The 21,660-nt window shown below is 38.8% G+C and overlaps 1 protein-coding gene across 1 annotated transcript in view; it reads left to right on the forward strand.

The window, feature by feature from the left end:
* Tbc1d32 (TBC1 domain family member 32) overlaps nucleotides 1-21,660 on the forward strand; it is a 284,344-nt gene that overhangs the window by 219,591 nt on the left and 43,093 nt on the right. The window contains exons 28-29 of the mRNA XM_041653588.1: nucleotides 6,737-6,862; nucleotides 16,876-16,959. Of these exons, the coding sequence (XP_041509522.1) occupies nucleotides 6,737-6,862; nucleotides 16,876-16,959 (210 nt within the window). The remainder of the gene's footprint in view (nucleotides 1-6,736; nucleotides 6,863-16,875; nucleotides 16,960-21,660) is intronic.

A 21,660-nucleotide genomic window follows, 5' to 3' on the forward strand; every position in this document is an offset into this window, starting at 1 on the left:
TAGCTTGAGCCTTTGAAACCCCTAAGCCCAAGCCCCACTGACGTACTTCCTCCAGTGTGGCCAGACCTACTCCAACAAGGTCACTCCTCCTAATAGTGCCACTCCCTGGTAGCCAAGCATTCAAATTTATGAGCTTATTGGGCAATTTTTATTCAAACAACCACATTCTACTCCTTGGCCCCCTTAGGCTTGAGGCCATATCATAATGCAAAAATGCATTCAGTCCTACTTCAAAAGTCCCATATATAAGTCTCATCTCTGTTTAAAAGTCCAAAGGCTCTTAACTGTAACCCCCTGCAATATCAAAATTGAAAAACAGATCATATACTTCCAACATACAATGACACAGAAAACACAGTAGCACCAAATTCCAAAAGGAGCAAAGGGAGCATAGTGAGAAAATATTGGACCAAATGAAGATTGAAAACTATCTGGGCAAACTTCAAACTCTGCATCTCCATGTCTGACGTCAAAACAATTTTTTGTTTTGTTTTGTTTTTTGAGACAGGGTTTCTCTGTGTAACAGTTCTAGCTGTCCTGGAACTAGCTCTTTTAGACCAGGCTGACCTTGAACTCACAGAGATCCGGCTTCCTCTGCTTCCCAAGTTCTAGAATTAAAGGAATGTTCCGCCTGGCTCAAAACGCTCTTATGGTATCCAGCTCCTTTTAGTTTTGGTGACTGCTACACACTTTCTTGAGCTAGTTCCATTCCCTGTTAGCAGCTCTGCTAGTCAAACATCTCACAACTCTGGCATCTACAATATCTTGGCGTCTCCATGGCAATTCAGGGTTTCACCATTATAGCTCCATCCAGTGTTTTCTCTGGGCCTCCATGCAGGGACATTCCTGACACATGCCTGGCCTCAGCGCTTACCTTAGCAGTGAAGGGAGATATCAAACCCTTTTCTTGCATATTTGACTGTAAAGTTAGAACCAGGTGACTGAAGCTGCCAAGTTCTGCTGCTTACTGGGTCTGGAACATAGCATGCTTTTTTGATTATATCTGCATCAGCTTTCTGTTTTTTTTTTTTTCCTTCACTGCCTAATCTTGGCTATCCTGGATCTCACTCTGTACACCACAGTGTACAGACTTCAGACTCCCGAGTGCTTTAATCCTGAGGAATTAAAGTTGTGTGCCATCATGCTCTGTCCTAAGCTTTTAATTCCTTTTCAGAAGTTGGAAGCTTAGCTGGGTGGGGTCTTGGCCTGAGTTCACCACTTCCTTTATTCCCTTTAGGATCAGACTTTTCTATAAACTTTTTATCTCCTTGAGCACTGAACTTAATTTCATTACACTTCCTAGTGTTGTTTCCCCCTTAAACAATACATTTTATATTTTAGTTGCCCAGCTTGCTCTTTTTCAATTATAGATCTGCATAAATTTGACCACTAAAAACCATGCACTATACAACATTATCAATCCTAGCCTGTGTTCTGAAATGTCCTCTGCCAATGCCATTAATCCAAAACATTTCAATTTAGCCTCAGGCAGATTGCTTTTTGGACAAGGGCCAAAGGCACCCCTCCTCCCCGCCAAATACTGTAAGAACAGTCTCTAGGCCACTTATTAGTGTTTGTTTCGGGAACCTCTTGAGCCAGCCATTATAATCCACATTGTTCTCAGCACCCCTGTCTTCCATGTTCCTATTAGGATGGCACATGAAGCTCTACTCCAAGTGTTCGATTCCTTTCCTGTTCCAAAATCCTAAAGTCCACAATCCACCAAGAAACAGGGTCAGGCCTATCAGAGCAGTACCCCAATACCTTGTAACAACTTCTGTTTTTGTCATTGTTCTTTTGCTGTAAACAGACATCACCACCGTGGCAACTGTTATAAAAGAAAACATTGAATTGGGGCTGTTTTACATTTCCAGAGATTTATCCGTTATCATCATGGCAAGAAGCATGGTGGCATGCAGGCAGATATGGTGCTGGAGAGGTAGCTGAGAGTTCCACATCCCCATTGGCAGGCAACAGGAAGAGAGAGACTGGGCCTGGTTTGAGCTTCTGAAACATCAAAGTCCATCTTCAGTGACACACTTCCTCCAAAAGTCACACATACTCTAACGAGGTCACACCTCCTAACAGTGCCACTCCTTGGTGGCCATTCAAATCTATGAGCCTATGGGGGCATTTTGATTCAAACCACCACAGTATGTTGTACACATTTATGAAAATGCTGTGATGAAACCTGTTTGAATAATTCTAATATGATTCTGAAAGAGGAAACATTATTTATAACTTCCAAACTTAGAGTTGGGTAAATGTCTGTTTGTATCCCCTGTGCTTCTTGGAGACTCTTCTAGTGCTTTCTCTTGCTTGCAACAATAAGGATAATATAAAATAGTGACCGTGTTGATGCGACTGGAAGGAAAGGAATAGAAATACAAATGAAATCAATAACTCTACAAATAAGTTTCATGATTGAATTCTGGCTGTATGAAGTAGACAGGAAATCTCTTGGTATTTCTCTTCCTTTCATAGCAGTTTATATTTTTGTCCATAGAGATTCATGATATACTGAAATTAAAAGAAGGCTTGTTTCCCGAGTAAACAGTAGGGTTCTTCTGTATTTATATTAAGCTTATGTTTTTTTTATTTTTGTATTATATAGTCTGTTTTCTCCATTATCTGTAACCTTATATGATAAATATAATCTTTTAATTATATTTTTGGTAAATATATAATATACCCAATTACTAAAACTGAAAAATTCTACTCTTCACTGTACCTATCAATGGAGTTTAGAGAGGAAACAATGTCAGTTGTCAGTGGTGTATATCAGACTCTGGAACTTTTTGTTTCTCTTTTCTTTTTTTTTTTTTTTTTGCTTTTGCATCTTCTTCAGTGAGAGTTAGAAGTAAATTAAATGTTTTTATTCTCTTTTAGTTTTCCATAGGTAGCTGTGAATTATATTAATCTAAAGCATAGAGTAGAGGGACATGTGCTTCCTCTATTGGTCTGAGAAGCATAGAGAGGAGAGTCATACCCAGTTCTCTATTGGTCTAAAGAAGTGTAGAGAGGAGGGACATCCCCTTTCTATCTTGTAAGCGATACCAAACTAATTTTTGGATAAAGAAAATGGTAGGTTTTTGTGGTGATTTTATCAGGGCTAAATTATAACAACCAAGTTACTATTTATGATAATCAGTTTCTAGAAATATTATAGCATTAGAATTACATAGAATTGTCTGCTATTAAAATGGTATAAGTCAATATTGGAATTTTTATGCTGAGTTACTTAGAATATATACATACATATGTTTGTATGTATGTATATATTATTTTAAGATTAATTTCTTTCAGGCCCTTGTATTGTACCAAAAAATCAGCCAAAATTATAAAAATGTCCTAACTATCAAATTTCTTAAGCTAGTTAGGTTTTCTATTGCTGTGATAAAACACCATGACAAGGAAGGATTTATTTGGGCTCATGGTTCCAGAGGTAAACGGTCTGTCACGACAGGGAGGGGGCAACCATGGCAGCTAAAGCAACACGCTGAATGTTCATGTCTTAAATCACAAGCAGAAAGCAGAGTGCATGGGGAATGGCAGGAGTCTTTTAAACCCTGTAAGTCTGCTCACAGTGCCACACTTCCCAACTACAAGGGCATACCTCCTAAGCCTTCCCAAATAGTGCCAGTAACCCAGACCAAGTATGCTGACATCTGTGCCTATGGGGGACACTGTCACTCAAACCACTACAGTGGCCCACTCTTCTAATCTCAGGACTTGAAGGTATAGGCAAAGCAGATCAGGACTGAGGCCAGCCCATGCCATGTAAAATTCACTGCCTTCAAAAGTAAATTGTTGAAAAGAGATAGAGAAAATGTATTTGTGAAAACATTATTTGTTTATTTATTTATTTATGGCTGGAGGGACAGCTGTGAGTGCTGGGAATGAAAACCTAATTTACTGTTATTTAATAATTAAGGATTTCCTTGCTGCTACTGGAGTTTTGGTTTTTTTGTTTGTTTTGAGAATTACTGTGTATTCTAGGATGGCCTTGAACCTGGGCCAACCCTACCAGCCACAGAAGTATGGATGTTGCCAAGGAAATTGGGGTTCCCTTTTAGGTTTTTAGTCTTCTTTGTTAATTATTGAATTTCAATTCTTAAAGAAGCTCAAGAACAAATTTATTAAAGTTTGGGAGCAAAACTACAGTCCAGGCAACCTTTAAATCTTGGCAGCAGCCAGGTGGAGCGAGATGGGAAAGAGAAAGGAAGTTGGGGTCTAATCAGTGCAACACATTCAGCAATGGAGGTTGGCAGGTAGCTGCCTGGCGGAAGCATGGGGACTTCAGGAAAGACTGAGAAAGCACAGAGTGGTAAAGAAAGCGTGCGGAGGCTGCTGGCCAGTACCCGAAAAAAGAGGTAGAAAAATGAGAAGGAAAAGTTAAGCTTTTTGAGTCAAGACTCAGAAAAACTGAGACTTTGCAGGGCTATTTAACAGAAGCCCTGTAAACTTGGGAGAGGGGCCTCTGGGAAGGAAAGGCACATTATCTCATTAAGGGGATAATTATTCCTCCCACCTCTGTAGCACAGCTTCAGGTAAATCAGAAGATTGACAGGTCCAGATGGATTAGCTTCCAAAAAAGGTGGCAATGCTCTGTAACATTCTAATCTTTCAGTAGATTGGAATGTCATGTCTCCATGCAGTAGAACTCAAATTCTATTCTTTTGACCAGGAAGGAGTAGCTTTTCCTTAGTGGGCTTCAGTAAGGCCTGTGTATCTCCAGTTTTTAATGCTGGATTAAGAAAGTGCCACTGTGATGTTTAACTTTCTGGTTATTACCAGGGAAAAAGAAGATAGGGTCCAAAGCTGACCATGAGTGAAAGATACATCCTCGGTAACTTCTTAGCTGCCAGTCCTTGAGACACTGGGATTATTGGCATGAGCTTTCGCTTCTGGCTTCCTTTATATTCTTGTAAGTGAGAATTCTATATAAGTGTGTTCCTTTAATAAAAGATTAGTCAGTTCCAATATAAATGTTACGTCACATTGTGACCTAGAGCTACTAATGTTTGAGTGGCATTCAATTTGCTTAGTCATTGGCTTTTAATTATCTGTAAACATCCACATCCACACGATATGTAATTTTTGTATATGATAAAATGCACTCTTTTAAAGAAAATACTTTGAAATTTGACAAGTATCTCTAGGTATATAACCACTATATAACCACAAACAATACACAATGTTTTCTCGTGACCTCAGAGCAAGCCTCTGTCACCCACGGTCATCTTTTCTTTCTCCTTAGTCACGGGTGGTCCTTTTCCATTACTGTGAATTGGTACTTCTCAACCTCAGCCCAGCCTTAACACCATTAGTACTTTAGAAAGTGGGATTTTGGAGGGAGCCAGAGTGTTGTACTTTGTCATGTAGTGATTTTAGCAGCATCTCTGGACCTCTTCCCATCAAGTACCAGTGGATCTCTCCTTCCACTTTCTCAGTTGTGACAACAGATGCCTATTGCCAAGTGCCCTCTTGGAGCAAAACTGCACCCACCTGAGAACCATGGCTTACTCTAAGATCATTCTTCCAGTGCTAGCATTTCACCCAAATAGAACTATATAGGATATGGTCTCTGTACCTCTTTCTTTCTGCTCAATATAATGACTCAAGGTTTATAAAGGCTGTTATGCAAATGCTATTTGCTTCCTTTTTACTGAGTAGGAGGTCCATATTTAATAACAGGCTACGTTCTATTTAACTATTTCCTTTTTATGTTTCTCTGAATCTCTCATTGAATTTAACATTTATTTCTGAGAATCTGTTTTCATTAATTGTTTCTTTTACTAGTTACACGTCACATTGTTCTTTTTTCATATTTTTTGGATGTTGGCCACATTTTAAATTTCATGATGATTGCAGCTTTGCTTTTAATTTTTAAAAATAATATTGGATATTTTTTGGCAGGGAGTTACTTGTATATCATCTTAATTTTCTAAGGTGATCGTTTTTATTTGCAGCTGGGCATGAAGGCACACACTTATAGCCCCAGTGCTTGGGAGTCGGAGGCAGGAACATGCTGAGTACAGTCTTTGTGCCACAGTGGAGTCATAAAAAGCTTTCCTTGTAAACTTGAACATCCTTATCCATTATTAGTTATGCATACAAATGCAATTCTAGCTGTGGTAACTGTGCGATGATGGATGATATGTGTCAGCCTGTTAAGACTAATTAAAAATTTAGATCATGGACCTTCTACACCTCACCCAGACTGTTTTCTCTGTGTTGTGTATGTGTGTGCACATGTACAGGAATGCAGTAGTTTGTCCTAACCTGTAGCTTCATCTTTAATGGTCAGTTACACAGCAACAACCAAAGTCTGAAAGTATTAAGTAAGAAATTCCAAAACTAAATAAATGATAATATGTAAATCACATATTGTTATAGGTAATCTGATGAGGGTCTCTGTTTCCTGCTCACTTTTTCCTGTCCTGCATGTGAAATATCCCATCTAGCTGTGTGCTGTGGTGCTATGTGTGCATGTGGTTTGCCTGGTATCCATTTAGTGGCCATTCTGATAATTGTTAATTGTGATATAATATTACTGATGTTCAATTAACTTACTCAATGGCTCCAGTATGGAGAGTGGATTGCTGTCATTTCCTTTTAAGAAGTTATCATTGCTTTATTTTGTTATTAGTGTTACTGTTAACCCTGTTTGCTTCAGTATGGATGTTTGATTCTATCTAGTTGTAATATTCTACTGTGTTGTTTTTCTTACTAGACAATGATATCGTAAAACTGTTATCCTGCTTCAAAATATCTGATAAACAAACTGAGTGGATAGAAAACTGCCGAAGACAGTTCTGTAAAACAATGAGGTCCAAGCCGGATGCAGTCAGTGGAGGTGGTGAGTGTGCTGTTTTCTACTGGGATCTGCCTGCAGAAAATTATTTTAGCAGACACTGCGGCTCCTGCAGATTTCTACCTGTGCATGCAGGAAACATAATGCTAATTGGGAAAGTCCACTGCCCCCTCTTTCTCTGGGGACCTGTAATTCTAAAAGAGCCAAAGGCCAAAGAATTCCTAAGCATTTTTACGGACTGGACTGTCTGTACATGTAGCCAGCAGGTTTGAGGTTCCCGTCTTTCCCGAGGCTGCACTTTATCTGATTTAAACAGTCTTCACTTTCATATATGGTGTTGCTGTATCTTTGTAGAACTCTTACCAGTTTGCTAGTAATGTAAGTATCTTAAAACATCACCAGGCGTCCGCCAAAGAAACTGACTGATTCCTAAGGAAGCTTTGTCTTGAAGGAGTGCCTCCAGTTTAAACTTATCAGCAAGTTTAACCTCAGTTGTTTACATGTGCTGTAGTTTCCCGAAGCTGGAACTTTGATCTGATTCTGTTATAAGATAGATTTCCTAAAAGCTGTCATTTGAGAGTGATTTCATTTCATCACCCATACTTAGAGATTTTCATATTTGTTATAAAATTAAAATCAAGAATTTAAAAATTAACTTTACACCTTGCTGGAAAATGATCTTTTTACAGATGAGTAAAATATTTATGTAGCAACAAAATCACAAATTATTCTTCACAGTATGAGTATAAATGAGCAGCTAAACCACGTTTAGTCTTCCTGAAGATTTACAAAGTATTGCTGCGCAGTGGTGGTGCATGTCTTTAGTCTCAGCACTCAGGGAATAGAGGCAGGTGCATCTCTGTGAGTTTGAGGCCTGGATGGTCTATAGTGTAAATTACAGAATAGGCTCCAAAACTACAGAGCAATCCTGTCTCAAAAAATATAAATATAATCCTTATTAAAATACATACATATATATGATACTATGTATGCTATATATATGTGTATAATGTCTTAGTTAGGGTTTCTGTTGCTGTGAAGAGACACTATGACCATGGCTAAATCTTATAAAAGCAAACATTTAATTGGGGCTTGCTTACAGGTTCAGGAGTTTAGTTCATTGGGATCATGGCAGGAAGCATGGTGACTTGCAGGCAGACGTGTCTGGAGAAGTAATTAAAAGTTCTACATTTTCATCTGCAGGCAGCTGGAAGAGAGGGCGAACCATTAGGCCTGGCTTAAACTTCTGAAACCTCAAAGCCCACTCCCAGTGACACACTTCCTCCAACAAGACCACACCTACTTCATCAAGGCCACACCTTTAATAATGCCACTCCCTATGAGCCTATGGGCATGATTTTCACTCAAACCGCACACACACACACACACACACACACACACATACACACATGCACGCACACACACATGCACATACACACATTTATGACTATATATATGAATGATTTGGATGTGTATATATGTATATAATTAGCTCTTGATTGTATGATAGAGATATTTAAAATGGATTTTCTCAGTGGGTTTTGCACTTGCCAAAAATACATAGCCAATTAGGAGAGGAGTGGCTTGGAATGAATGGTTCAGTTTACACACTTCCTAAAATGCAGTTTACACACTTCCTAAAATGCAGTTTACACACTTCCTAAAATGCAGTTTACACACTTCCTAAAATGCAGTTTACACACTTCCTAAAATGCAGTTTACACACTTCCTAAAATGCAGTTTACACACTTCCTAAAATGCAATTTACATACCTTCCAAAATGCAGTTTTAAGTGTCTCTGTTTCACAGAGAAACAAGAGAAATGTCACCTGTCTAGCCATCACCTATGTGAAATGGGATGTATAAACTCAAAAGATAAGAGTTCTTTTGGCAGCTAGGGCATTGTCCACATCTTGTTCCTCAGTTATTCATTGTTGACTCTGTGTCCACCTCCTGTGAGCTACTTCCAGTTACGGATCCATTCTTCTCTGCCTGATGCTTAGTTGTTTACACAAGACTCATTTGTACCCCACAGTGACTCTATTATGTAGTCTATATCTTATTAGTGGTGATAAAATTTATAGCTTTAGGTAACAGCCTAGTTTGCACTAGAGTAGCCAAGAGAAGAGTCCAGGTAACTCTATGTCAAAATCCTTGTGTGGCTTTGTGTGCCACCATTTTAGAGCTACCATTTTTTCTATCAGGGACAGCACTTTTCAGCTATACAGAGACAAGAAAAACACTGGCTTAAGACTAAATTGTGTCACCTCAGTATCTCGTAATGAATTTGTTCGCCACAACCCGCTCGGCTTGAGTCCTGACCCTGGAATTTGGTAGTGAGGGAGTGAAAACCTAATATATGGTTCTGCTATATCGACAACAAGGAACGTCATTGTGTTTATTAGCACGCCACGTGGGGAAAGGTTAGCTAATCTTGGTAGGAAGTCTCTGCAGGTGAGCCCTGTCAGGGTAGATACACCCAGGAAGAGAAAGCTGCAGTTGCCACTCTCTTCATAGACTGCTCACTTGTATGTCAGCACTTACACTGGGACCTCTAAAAGTCTTACCACCCATATGGATAACGGCTTTTCCAATTTCCCGTGGGTGAGAGCCTTGGAATCCTCAACATGCCTGTGCTGGTGTCAACAATACATGTTCACTCAGGACTTCCTCACTTGGGTTTTCCTCCACTCCCTACATACACTATCTGTATCTGAGGCGAGCCAGTTTTGAAGGTAAACTCTTTACAAAAACACTTGATATAGTTTGTATACACACACACACACACACACACATACACACAAAGTCATCCTACACACATACATAGTCTACCCCTGCAGTCTTGGATAGCTTGGATTCTAAATGTGAGTGACCTACAGTTTGGTAATTTAAAGCTTTGTAAATTACCTTTTGTATGTTAACCTATTCTGAATTTTTCTTTTAAGACATTTTTGTAATGCTTCATAATATACAATAGTCTACCCATTTGTTAACGTGTTTATAATTATGAGAGAATGAGTTAGTTTTAAATTTCTGTTTGAATAAAATGGTCCAGATGAAAGAAGGGAAGAGAAAAGGAGATGCAGCTAGCAGCCTGAGCACCTGCTCGCTGACTCTACTCTCTCCACAGTGGGTGGGTAATGCCGTTTTTTTGTACTGGTGAAGGAATGGAGAGGAATCTATTAATAAATAGTATTTGGAATTTAATTAAACCTGATTATCTTCCCAGCGATTAGATGAGAAAACTTCTCTGTGTTTTGAATGTGGGCTCCTTGTCTTTGTAGGTGTCCTTCTGTACATTAAGCTTCTGAGAGGATGAAGGAAGCTATGGGGATGGACAGCTGCGTGTTTCTGCCCTCCTAGCCCCTATGTGCAGTGATGGTTCACATGGCCCAGGATCTCCCCTGACCCCACAAAAATGTCAGTGCTTAAGAAAATAGAGCTCAGATTCTACCCCTCCTCAGCCTTACTCTTGGTTTGAATCTTTCCACGCACAAAGCAACACTGTTCTGGAACATTTTTGTTTGTTCCTTTGTTTGACTATTCTAAGGTCGCACTCCAGTGCCAGAAGGAAACACAGAGGTGTTCAGCTTTACTGGATGAATCACAGATGTGGTGTTTGCTACTAGACTTTTTACTCATTAGGATACAAACCATTCCAGAAATTTCTTGGTGGTTTTTTTTTTTTTCCCTAGATCATTGTCAGGAGAGTGTCAGTACATTACCTGACTCGGTGTTCCTTTGGCTTTGCTACCCAGTGTTTTAGTGTCTGTGCATTGTGAGCAATCCAGTTCCAGGTCAACCCCAGATGCAGTATTGATTCTGAAACTGAATCGACCCCAGATGTGGTACTCCTAACTTCTTGCATCTGATATTCTAGAGCCAGCTCTATTAAAGCATCATTTTCCTCATTAGTTTCTAATCAATATCTCCCATTAATCTTTTGTTAGTGATCTAATTGTTATACCATTTAGTATCTGCCCTACATGTATTTTTTCTATTTTTCATTGATATTCATTGATGACTTAGCTCATAACTAAAATTCCCGTGTGTGCTTACTACAGTTTGAGTTGGTCACTGCAACACACATACAATGTATTTAATAGTCAATATTGGAAACTTTGGTTGTATATGGTAACCATCACCCATATATATTAATATTATATATTTATGTATAATATATACACACATATATTTAAATCTTAAATTTCTGAATTTTCATGACTTACAGCCTAAGAACTTATACAAGATACTCTCTTTAAACTAAAGTACTTTTTATTCAGCAACTGGATAGCTATTATTTAATACATGATTTTTTTTGATAGGATATTGCTATGTAATGTAGACTAACCCCAAACTCTAAAATCTGGTATCTGAGCATCTAAAGCTCTAGGATTGCAGGTATACTGACTTTTAAATAAGTTTAAATTATTTTAAATAAGTAAAATAAGGGCACAAAATTCTTTTATAGTTTTTTATTCAGTGATTATTTCTAGGTTTAAATATTATATTGCATTCCTGTGTGTATATATGTGTATATATGTATGTATATGTATGTATGTATTTGTGCATGACCAGGTGGGAGGAGTAGGATATGTGACTGACATAACATACATGTGGAAGCCAGGAGAACTTGTGGGAGTCAGTTCTCTCCTTCTATCATATGGGTCCCGAGAACTGAGGATATTAGACATGACCTGAAAGTGCCTTTTCTGAAGAGATTTCTGGACTTCTAGAGCACTTGCTTAGCATCGAGAATGCCCTGTGATTAATTCATAGCCTTACCCTAAAAACAATTTCCAAGATCACAATAAAAGAAGAACATATCGCAGACCGATTTATGTGACTGACATGGCTTTAGTCTTTAAAGGATCTACATAGTAAAACCGTGAAAAGAGGTTCAAACGTGACCCTGACTTTGGAAGCTGGGTCAGATGTTTTTGTTCTATTCAGCCCTGGGCATCCCACATACAGAATTCAACAAACAAACAAATGAAAGACTCTAGAAAACATAAGGCAAGCTGTCTGCTTAGGATCCATGGAAGTAAATTTTCTGTGTTTTCTTTTGATTCATATATCTTAGCCTGATTGATTGAGAATGACAATAGATGTAGGAAAATAGAATGGAGCAATAAAGCCCTGCTTTCTCTGGCTACAGAACCAAAAAAAGGTCAGCTTCCTAAAGACAGAAGACTTTTAGAAAGTTAACTTCTTGTCCCAAGGAAACAGTATGGGAAATGGTTCTGATCCAGCCTCAATATTATGTCGTTTGGGACAACAAAAGTACAGAAGAAATTTGTAGGTGGAGACTGCTTGTTTGTTACTGGATATCCAAAAGCAAATAAGCACACAGCAACTATGTTAATTACAACACTGCTTGGCCAATAGCTTAAGCATATTCCTGGCTAACTCTTATATCTTAACCCATTTCTTTTAATCTGTGTGTCATGAGGGTGTGGCCTACTGGTTAAGTTCTAGCCTTCTGGCATCTTTCTCCTTCAGCAGCTATATAGCATCTCTCTGACCCCACCTACTCTCTCTCTATATCTCTTCTAGCCTCACTGTATTCTGCCCTGCTATAAGGCAAAGCAGCTTCTTTATTAACCAATGGTAGTAAAACATATTCATAGCCTACAGAAGGGAATCCTACATCAGAAATTTTTAAACCTGAGATTCATGAGGTGAAAAGGCCAACCACATGATTGTAAAATTAAAGCAAACTGGTTTTTTTATAATATAGAAATGGATACAATTTGTTTTAGACATTATCAGTAGTAAAACAGAAACCAATTGTCACACAATGTAGAAAAATGTACAACTTAAAATTTGTTACAGACAGAAACCTAGAAATAATAATCTAGGCAATTTAACTGTGAACAATCTTCAATATAAACAAGTTCAACGAAGTCCTTTAGATGCAATTTCTTTTGGGTTCGCCGCAACACTTTTTGTAATATTGTATGTTTTGTAAATTCCAATAAATCTATCTGAAATCTCAAACATATTATTCCGGAGAGAAATTATTATGAACTGGGCATTTTTGGTTTGCTCTTATATGTAAAATGCAACAATCGACACATTTTTAAAATCCAGGGCTGCATCAATCTCATCCATGTTTTGCATTCTACCTAGGACTGGCTGCTGGCTGTCTCACCCTAAATCTGGATTTGAGAGAGCAGCCTCTGCTGGCCTCTTGAAGTCCCTTATTTAGAAGAGATAAGGTATTCATTCACAGGGGTGAGAGTTGGCTGATGTACACTCTTAGAAAGGTACAGTGAAAGTGAAGAAACCAGGGTAAGGGTAACATCCTGTTTAGATCTCAGAGCAATGATGACTGGGTTGTTAAGAGAGCTGTTCTTATAAAACCTGACGAGACCCTAAGTGGAGAAGCGCATGGAACCCCACGTCAGAGTTTCAAAAGCAAGCCAAGAAAGTCTTAGAAGCCAACAGAGTCAGTGCCTTTCCAACTTGGAGTAAGCAATGCAGAGGACAGTTAACCTCTCAGGACAGATGGAGGTCAGCTGGAAGTGGAACCTTAATCAGCATACTGAAATTGCCCTCAAAAATGAAGAGAGGTCAGGATGATCTCATCTAAAGCAAGGCCACCCTACAGCATGGCTAAAGAATATTCTCTCCCTTCTGTTCTCCCTACTACTCATGAATCTGTGATTATAGGAAATTGGAAAGACTTTTAAATGAAAGGATGAAGATGAACAACTTGAAAACACTGAGAATCACAGGATGGCTGTGCATACAATAATTTGTATTAAAAGTTAGATAGAGTTGTATAGTCTATGTTATTACAAAATTAGAATTCTAATTTTGCCGAGTGGAGATTTGAGGGAAAAAGAATACATTCTTGAACATGCAAGGGTCTGAGGAACAAAATATCTGGTCTCTACCTGCAGGCTAATAGGGATAAAACTGAACTGATAGTGTAGCTCACATATACTATGATGAGATCGCAGTCATGCAGTCATTTCTAAGTGTGTCTGCACAGTGAATCCAGCAGACGCTTAGATGTTGGCACGCACTGTGTTGTTCTTGTTTCAGAACCAGTTGCTGTGGTGATGGTGACTTAGTTTTGGGTAACTTTAAAACCATAAATTTATTTCTCACAGTTTTGAAAGCTGGGAAGACAGAGGTCAGGGTTCAGGCAGATCCTGACTGGCACAGGCTCGTTGTCTGCTTCAGAGACTGAGCGCTCGCTGCCTCCTCTCCTGATGGAAGTGGGCCATGCAGCTCCTTAGCCACTTTGTAAAGGTGCTGGTCTCATCATAAGGGCAGGGCTCTCCTGGCTTGCATACTTACCAGATGTTTCATGTCTTTGAAAATACATTTTATCTAATATTTGTACAATATGTTTGTTCGAATCCACCTCCAATTCCTCTCCCACCACTACCCCTTCTTCCCAATTTCTTATGCTGGCCTCCTCCCCCTGTCCCTCTGATTCCCCTTCTCCTGAAGAAAACTGAATGTCTCTCCCCCAGCTGTGACCAGCTGTCCATAGCGGCCTTAGACTTGGTGGGGTGTAGCAGGCTTTCTTAATTGGACGCTGGATCATCAGCCTCCAAATAACATGGAGACTTATTAATTATGAAAGCGTATCCTTTAGCTTAGGCTTGTTTCCGACCAGCTCTTATACACTAAGTCATCCCATATTTAGTAAGTCTACGTTCTGCCATGTGTCTCGGTTCCCTCCCCTCAGGAGGCACATCCATTTGTTCTGAGCCTGCTAGCAAAACTGCATACCCAGATTCTTTCTCACCTTCCTCTCCCTCCCCCTGAAAGTCCTGCCTGTTCTCTCCTGCCTACCTATAGGCTATTCAGCTGTTTAGTATACCAATTAGAATGCTCCTTTGCAAAGACACATCTCTACAACGTACAAAAAGATTATCCCACAACAGTGGGGATTAGTTATCTTATAATATGTGAATTTGGGGCAATATTAAGATATGGTAGGATCAGGGTTGGGGTGTGGCATGGTCAAGAGATAAGTGAAGCCAGCACCTAAGTACTCCTCAGTCTGTGCCTTCAGTTTTCATCTAAGCAAACCCCTGTGCTCTTTTAAGATTATATAAATAGAATATTAGAGTCTTTTAACTACGTTCTGACCCCAGAGATCAGGAATAATTAAAGGTAGAAAGGCCAAAATTGAAAATTCTTTATAGAAAGTTCAGATATGTCATTTAAGATTAATATACACTGTAAACAAAACAGTATTCTGTAGTTGGCCTTCCGAGCAATATTCTCTAATTAACTTGTTTAAAATTGCTTCTTGCAACCCCGGTTTTAGCATCTTTCACCAATAAGCTAGGATGTTGGTGACCTTTGATACTTTTTTTGGTTTGGGGAGATTTTGCTGGCATTTTGAGAATATTATTTCTAAAAATAAGTGCAAAAACCAAAATAAGATTTTAGAAGTTGCTCCCTGGTAGCTGGAGGATTAGAAAGTAGAATCTCCCTTCTCACTTTGTTTCCACTGTAGCTAGAGATACAGGTTTGTGCTTTTCTCTCCTCTCCTTTGAACCGGCCGGGACCTGCTCAACCTCATGTGTCAGTGGCAAATCTAATATCTCCCACACAGGTAAATACTGTGCTTTCTGCTGTGAGGTTCAAAGAAACATGTGGATTGATGTATGAGCCTGTGTGCAAAAACAGCAGCAAATTCCCTGGTGTTTGAAGAAAACATGCGTGGTTTGAATAGAGAATTCACACCAGTAATTGCTTAGCAATATGCTTTGATTTTTTCCATTATTTCAGACATTGTATTTAAATACATAGCACACAGCAAATATAGTTGAGCTCAATGAAGATAATTACATTATAATTGAAGGTTTAAATGGACATTTCCATTGAAAATGATGTTTCTAAGCAATATTTGTTACTGTGTTTATTGCACTTTGGATTGTTAGTCCTACCATGAAATGAAGAATAATTATATGCAAACTTCATCACAGTGTCCTTCTACAAAACCTGTCTCAAAAGTTTATATACATAGATGTTAAAAACTGTCTTTTGCAGATATTATATATGCATTCATAAAAGAATGACATTTGAAATAGTTTCAGAAATAAGGTAGATTCATGCCTGTGTTTGTAAACATAGAACCAGCCCAAGCAATTGCAAACTCAAATCTGTACACAGGAGTATTTCTTAAGCCATGGCTATTGAGTTTTCATGTTTTTAAATACTTGTTTCATTTTGGAATCTTATAATGAATAGATTTCAATGAATCAAAACATTTCATCTTCATCTCTGGCCATCAAAATGATCAATTATATAGCTTGCTCTCTATGGTTACTGACAACCACCATTCCTTTTTTGTGATTTGGTTTTTACATGTGGATCTTTGAAGAATTATATGTTTGAAATATACTTGAATGTAAAGCAGGATCCATGCGGTTAATAAAGGTCATGGTTAGTAGTCTAAGTGTGAGAAGGGAACACTCTTCAAGTGTGACTCAAGATTACGGGAGCATCTGTTTATAGGATATATACAAACGCTGTGATGTTATCACATCAGCCTACAAAGGAATCAGTTTGTCACTTCGAAGTCAGAGAGCGCATGCTTTGTTTGATCTGGTCCTCAAATCGATACCATCAGCTGCAAAGTATAAACGGCATCATAGGACAGATGTGAGAGTGGCATGAGCTGTGCAGTAATCCTGGTCTTAGAGTTCACTGTTTTTCTTATGATAACCTAATGAGCGCGTTAAAAACATTTAACAAATTCTGAAGTAATCGTTAGGTAATCTTAAGCATGATGGATAATTTCTTTATAGTTATATACTGAATAAGTCTACAGAGAAGTTATTAAAATTTAACTGAAATCAGAAACATGAATATTAATAGAAGTCTGCCTTTTCAATTGAACTCCTCAGAACTGTGGAGTTCAGGTGACTTTTTTTTTTTTTAATTCTTCTCTCACCACAGTGTCTGCTCCCTCCACTCTTCCTCAGGAGAATGTCATCGCTAGTCTATGACCTCAGGATGCACTGTCAAGCATTGTTCCTTCTTGACCTTTAAAATTCTAATTACTCTCATGTTTGTTACAGCTTTAGGAGAACTACTTGAAAATTTTGTTCTTCATCTCACCGAAAACCCTTCTGAATGCTACTTCCCTTCAGTGGAGTATACAGGTATCTTTTTAAATATTGTGATTTTTGCAAGATGCTCAACTTGTAAGTAGGTGCTGTTTTATAGTGACATGCGTGCTGAGTGCTGCAATGCGCAAGCTTTCCCATCTGAAAGTCCTCTCACTTTACAACCTGGGATGCTGTGACCTTCATCTGCTTCTGGTCTCCAGTGCAAACTTTTTTCTTGGTAGCATTGCCTGCTCTTCTATCATACTCATCAACTCATAACTATCTTACTGTGTTTGTCTGCTGTAAGACTGTAAGAAAGTTATAGCAAAAGTTTATTTTGACCCATTATTCTGTCTCAACATCAAAGAAATGTAACTGGCGATGCCTTCTTGCTTTTTGGTCTCTCTGTGATATCATTTGGTTAACATCAGTCAGTGTGTGTGTGCGTTCTTTCTCTCATCTAATCCTAATAGCCTTCTGAAGAGCCTGCCTTGAAAATGGCGAGTCACATTAAGTTTTTGCTTCTCTTTATAAAATAATTATTATTTTCATTTCATGTGTATATGTTTTGCCTGTTTGTATGTATGTGGTGTATGTCTATGTTTTCTGTCTGTCTGTCTGTCTATCTGTCTGGTACCCAGAGACCAGAAAGAGGCACTAGGTCCCTTGGAAATGGAATTAAGAATGTGTGTAAGCTACCATGTGAGCGCTGGTAATGAATCCAGGTCTTCTGTAAGAACAAAAAAACTTTGAACCACTGAAGCATCTCTCCAGTCCCTCAGTTTCCCTTTAGAAAATAATACTCTTTTCTATGGTATATTTTGATCATATTCACACATGACTACTCCCAGATATACATAGCCCACCATTCTTAATACATTGAGTCCAATTTGTGTTTCTTAAATACTCTGAGAATTGACCTACAAGGGCTTACACTGTTAAAGGAAGTTGACCCTTTCTACCCTTTGCTATCAAATGGCAATTGCTTCTTAGCTAAAGGTAGGACTTTATGCCGTTGCCCTCTCTCTGTGATGGGCGTTTGTCTGCCCTGAGCATGTTCCTGTCTCATGAATGCTGTCACAGTCTCTGAATTCACATGGGTAATTTCCCTGTGTTTTTTTTTTTTTTCTGGAAAACGCTATTTTCTTGTAGCCATCACTTACAAACTTTCTGCCTCCTCTTAAGTTTCTGATTCTGAAAACTCTCATTAGGGACTAATCTTCATGTTTCATTTCAGATGAGATTAAACAGTAGCATTTACCTATCTCATATAAATTAATGATTTTACAATTTCCATCTTCTAGTCTGAGGTTTTGGCTTTGTCAGCTTCATTGCCACACTTCTAGTTGCTAATTAAGAGCAGTAGCTGGATGCTGGCTACCATGACATCCTTAACCTCAGCATGTCAGCAATAACTGCCTTGTACCTATTGACTCTGCTGTCTTTGTATGTGTCCCGTCTTGGTAGGAGGTGCATCCAGGTGGGAAACTGAAGTCAGCGTTGATATTTGCCTTCCAGTACTACTCCTGTGTTCTTACTATACCTCTGCTGCATCTCAGATTTATTCCATTCTGTTCCTCATTATTCTTCTTTATGTTAATTAAGGCCAGCATCACCTCTTGCCTAGGGTATCAAAGACCCTTTGTGTGCTTTTCAATTTTCAGCTCGTTGTTTAACACATACATTATTGTTGTCTCTGGGGTTGTGTTTTGTTTGAGACAGATCTTCACAGTGCAACTAGCTGGCCTTGTACTTCCTGTCCTCCTGTTTCAGCTTCCCTAGGATAGTCATAAGACATTTATGCCACACACCCAGCAAAATGATATTCTGTGCAGATAGTAAGGGTGATCCTTGGCATGCAAATCTGTATCTATTCGTTCCTCTACTTCTTCCCCTGACTACTGAGTAGAGTCTAAACTTCTTATGTTACCCATACTCTTAATTGCTTTGCTTCTTTTATTTTTCCTGATATCATCTTTTTCTCTCCATGACTTAAGTTTATTTATTTATTTTATTGAATACCGCTGTTAACGCCACTGCTAACTTTCTCCTGTTCCAAATAACTGCATATTCATTTTTTACCAAGCACATATTGTAGCTGTGTATTAACACTTTTCTAGTTATTTGTTATGAATATTTGTGTGCTTTGCATTTTATAAGCTTACTATGGCTTTCCTGTTAGAAAAGACTGAAGGAGGAAAGGGGATACAGCAGAGGGGTCCAGATAAAAAGTACGACAACTCATATGTGGGCCCCAATAGTGAAGGTAGGAAGAAGCATTTGGATGCTGAGTACATTGTGAGCATATGGCTGTCCAGACCAAATAATAGGTTGACTATAAGATGTGAGAGAAAGGAGGACCCTGGTCAATGTTCTGACCTGCTGAGAGGATGCACTGACTGTACAGCAAAATGAAGAAGTTTCTCTCTTATATATGATGTTGTATAAGTATGTTAGGGTTTCTACTGGTATGATGAAATACCATGACAAAAAGCACCTTGGTGAAAAGGGTTTGTTTGGCTTGTATATCCTGAATCACATTCTGTTGATGGAAACAGAGACAGGAACCAAACCAAGAAGCCCAGAGACAGGAACTGATATAGAGGCCATGGAGGAGTACTGCTTACTGACTTGCACTCCATAGCTTGCTCAGCTTGTTTTCTTGTAACACCCAGGACCAACAGTCCATGGGTGGCCTCACCCACAATGGGGTGAGCCCGGCCCTCCCAAATCATTAAGAAAATGCCACACAGGCTTGCCTACAGCCCAATCTCACAGAAACATTTCTCAGTTGAGGTTTCCTCCCTCAGATGACTGTAGCTTGTGTGTCAAGTTGACATAAAACTAGCCCAAACAGTAAGTGTCTCTGTTCTTATGAATTTAATTTCATAACGGGTCCAAATAGAGTGATACTTATAAACACACAGATGATTCTGTAGCAATCGTTTACATCTAATGACAAACTGAGAGAAAAGTAAAAGAAGATATAAGACAATGAAAAGGAAAAGGAAAGGGATTTGAAAAGATGAAGTCAGGCAGAGGGAACAGATAGCCCCTGAGCTTCCGTTCGGCTTAGGTGTATTCTGAGGGTCTTCGTACATCGTGTTGTATGACCCTCGAAAAACCCTCGGAAGCAGGAAAACTCTTAATGTTTAAAACAAGGAAACAGAGACATAAAGGAGAGAAATCATAAATTGGGAAGATTTTTGAAGACATGAATTTGGAAGGAAATTGTAATTTTCTGAAGAAGTCTTAAACCTTCCCTGAGAACATAGCAGGGTTTAGCAGTGACACCTGAAGTAGGAATTGAGTGGAAGATTCTGAACGCGTGGGCTGCTCTAACTGGAGACTGAAGGGTAATCACCTCCGCTTTCAGCAACTCGCTGTGGTACGTTGTTCTGCTGGATCATGTATTCCACAAACAGTGTGAAAATAAGATGATGTGTTTTTCTTATCAAAACACTTATCAAAGTTGATTACGTAATGTTTATGTATTTCCTATCTGTTACATTTCTGAATTGTACTGAGTGAAATTTCAGATGTTGGAGTCACTGAATGCACTTTGTGGTCAGATACACCCTGAATGTGAATTTAACTTATTGAAAGGGTTCAGCTGAACAGGTATCCATGAGAGCCTTCTAGGAAAGCCAGAAATAAAGTGGCTTCCTGTTGACTGATTGTTGGATACTTATTATTGTGGTACAGTGAGTGAGTGCTGGTTTCTTTCAGAACTGGTAAGTATCCTCGTCCCCATGCGTCTTCTCGATGGTAGAACAATGGCTGCTATTGTAAAATCTACCTTTAATTACTGCAAGTTGGAAAGAGCCATGTTTTAATATAAACGATGCTTCAAAACAAATTCTGGACATATTCACTGCTTTTCTGTGTTTCTTCAAGTGAGAAATCGATTGTCTTTTTAAAAAATGACAGTTTTCTAAGCCCCAAGGTAGCTGAAATTAGAAAAACACAACTCTCCATCTGTTGTTAGTTCCCTCAGGATCTCAGCTCACTATAAAATCTGCAAATCTGGAAAAATCAAATTAGTTTCATTGTTTATCCTCTCAGAGAAAGACGAACGGACAAACAGATAAACATTCAGCACACTTACCATCGGTGGTACACCCCTGTAGGTATCTTCGCAAACCTTACAGATGTTCATTTCTTATCAGCTTCAGTCTCTCTCACACACAAAGTATTTTGATATTGTAATTGCTTCTTTGCAGTGTTATATTGAATATGGCTCACAAAGGCAAAGATTCATAAAAATCTCTTCTCCTGGTACTAAGAACTATAGACTGGAAAGATACCATCATTTCACTTTTGGCTATTAAAATGTAATTTTAGAAATCAGTTGTATTTTATTTTATGGATGTGTGTTATGTATATGAATCACATGCATGTCTGGTGCTCACAGAGGCCAGAACTAGGCATGCGATAGTTGGGAGCTGTCATTTGGGTACAGAGAATCTAATGTAGGCCCTCTAGAAAAGCAGCCAGAGCTCTTAATTGCTGAGTCATCTCCCCAGCCCCTAAAATGTAACTTTTTTAAAAGAATGGGGTGATTTTTTTTGTTTTTATTATTACATTTTTCTGTGTGTTGGTGTTTTGCCTGTGTGATTATATGTATGCATACATGTACACCATGTGTGTGCAGCGCCCCCCAGAGGCCAGGAGGAAACTTTGGCTCCCTTGGGACTGGAGTTAATTGTGAGCAACATATGGGTGCTGGAAATTGAGTCCAGGTCACCTAGAACA

Source organism: Microtus oregoni, unplaced genomic scaffold (genome assembly GCF_018167655.1).
Source record: "Microtus oregoni isolate MIOR12 unplaced genomic scaffold, Mior012 000006F_ref0000085, whole genome shotgun sequence".
NCBI classification, from domain to species: Eukaryota; Metazoa; Chordata; class Mammalia; order Rodentia; family Cricetidae; genus Microtus; species Microtus oregoni.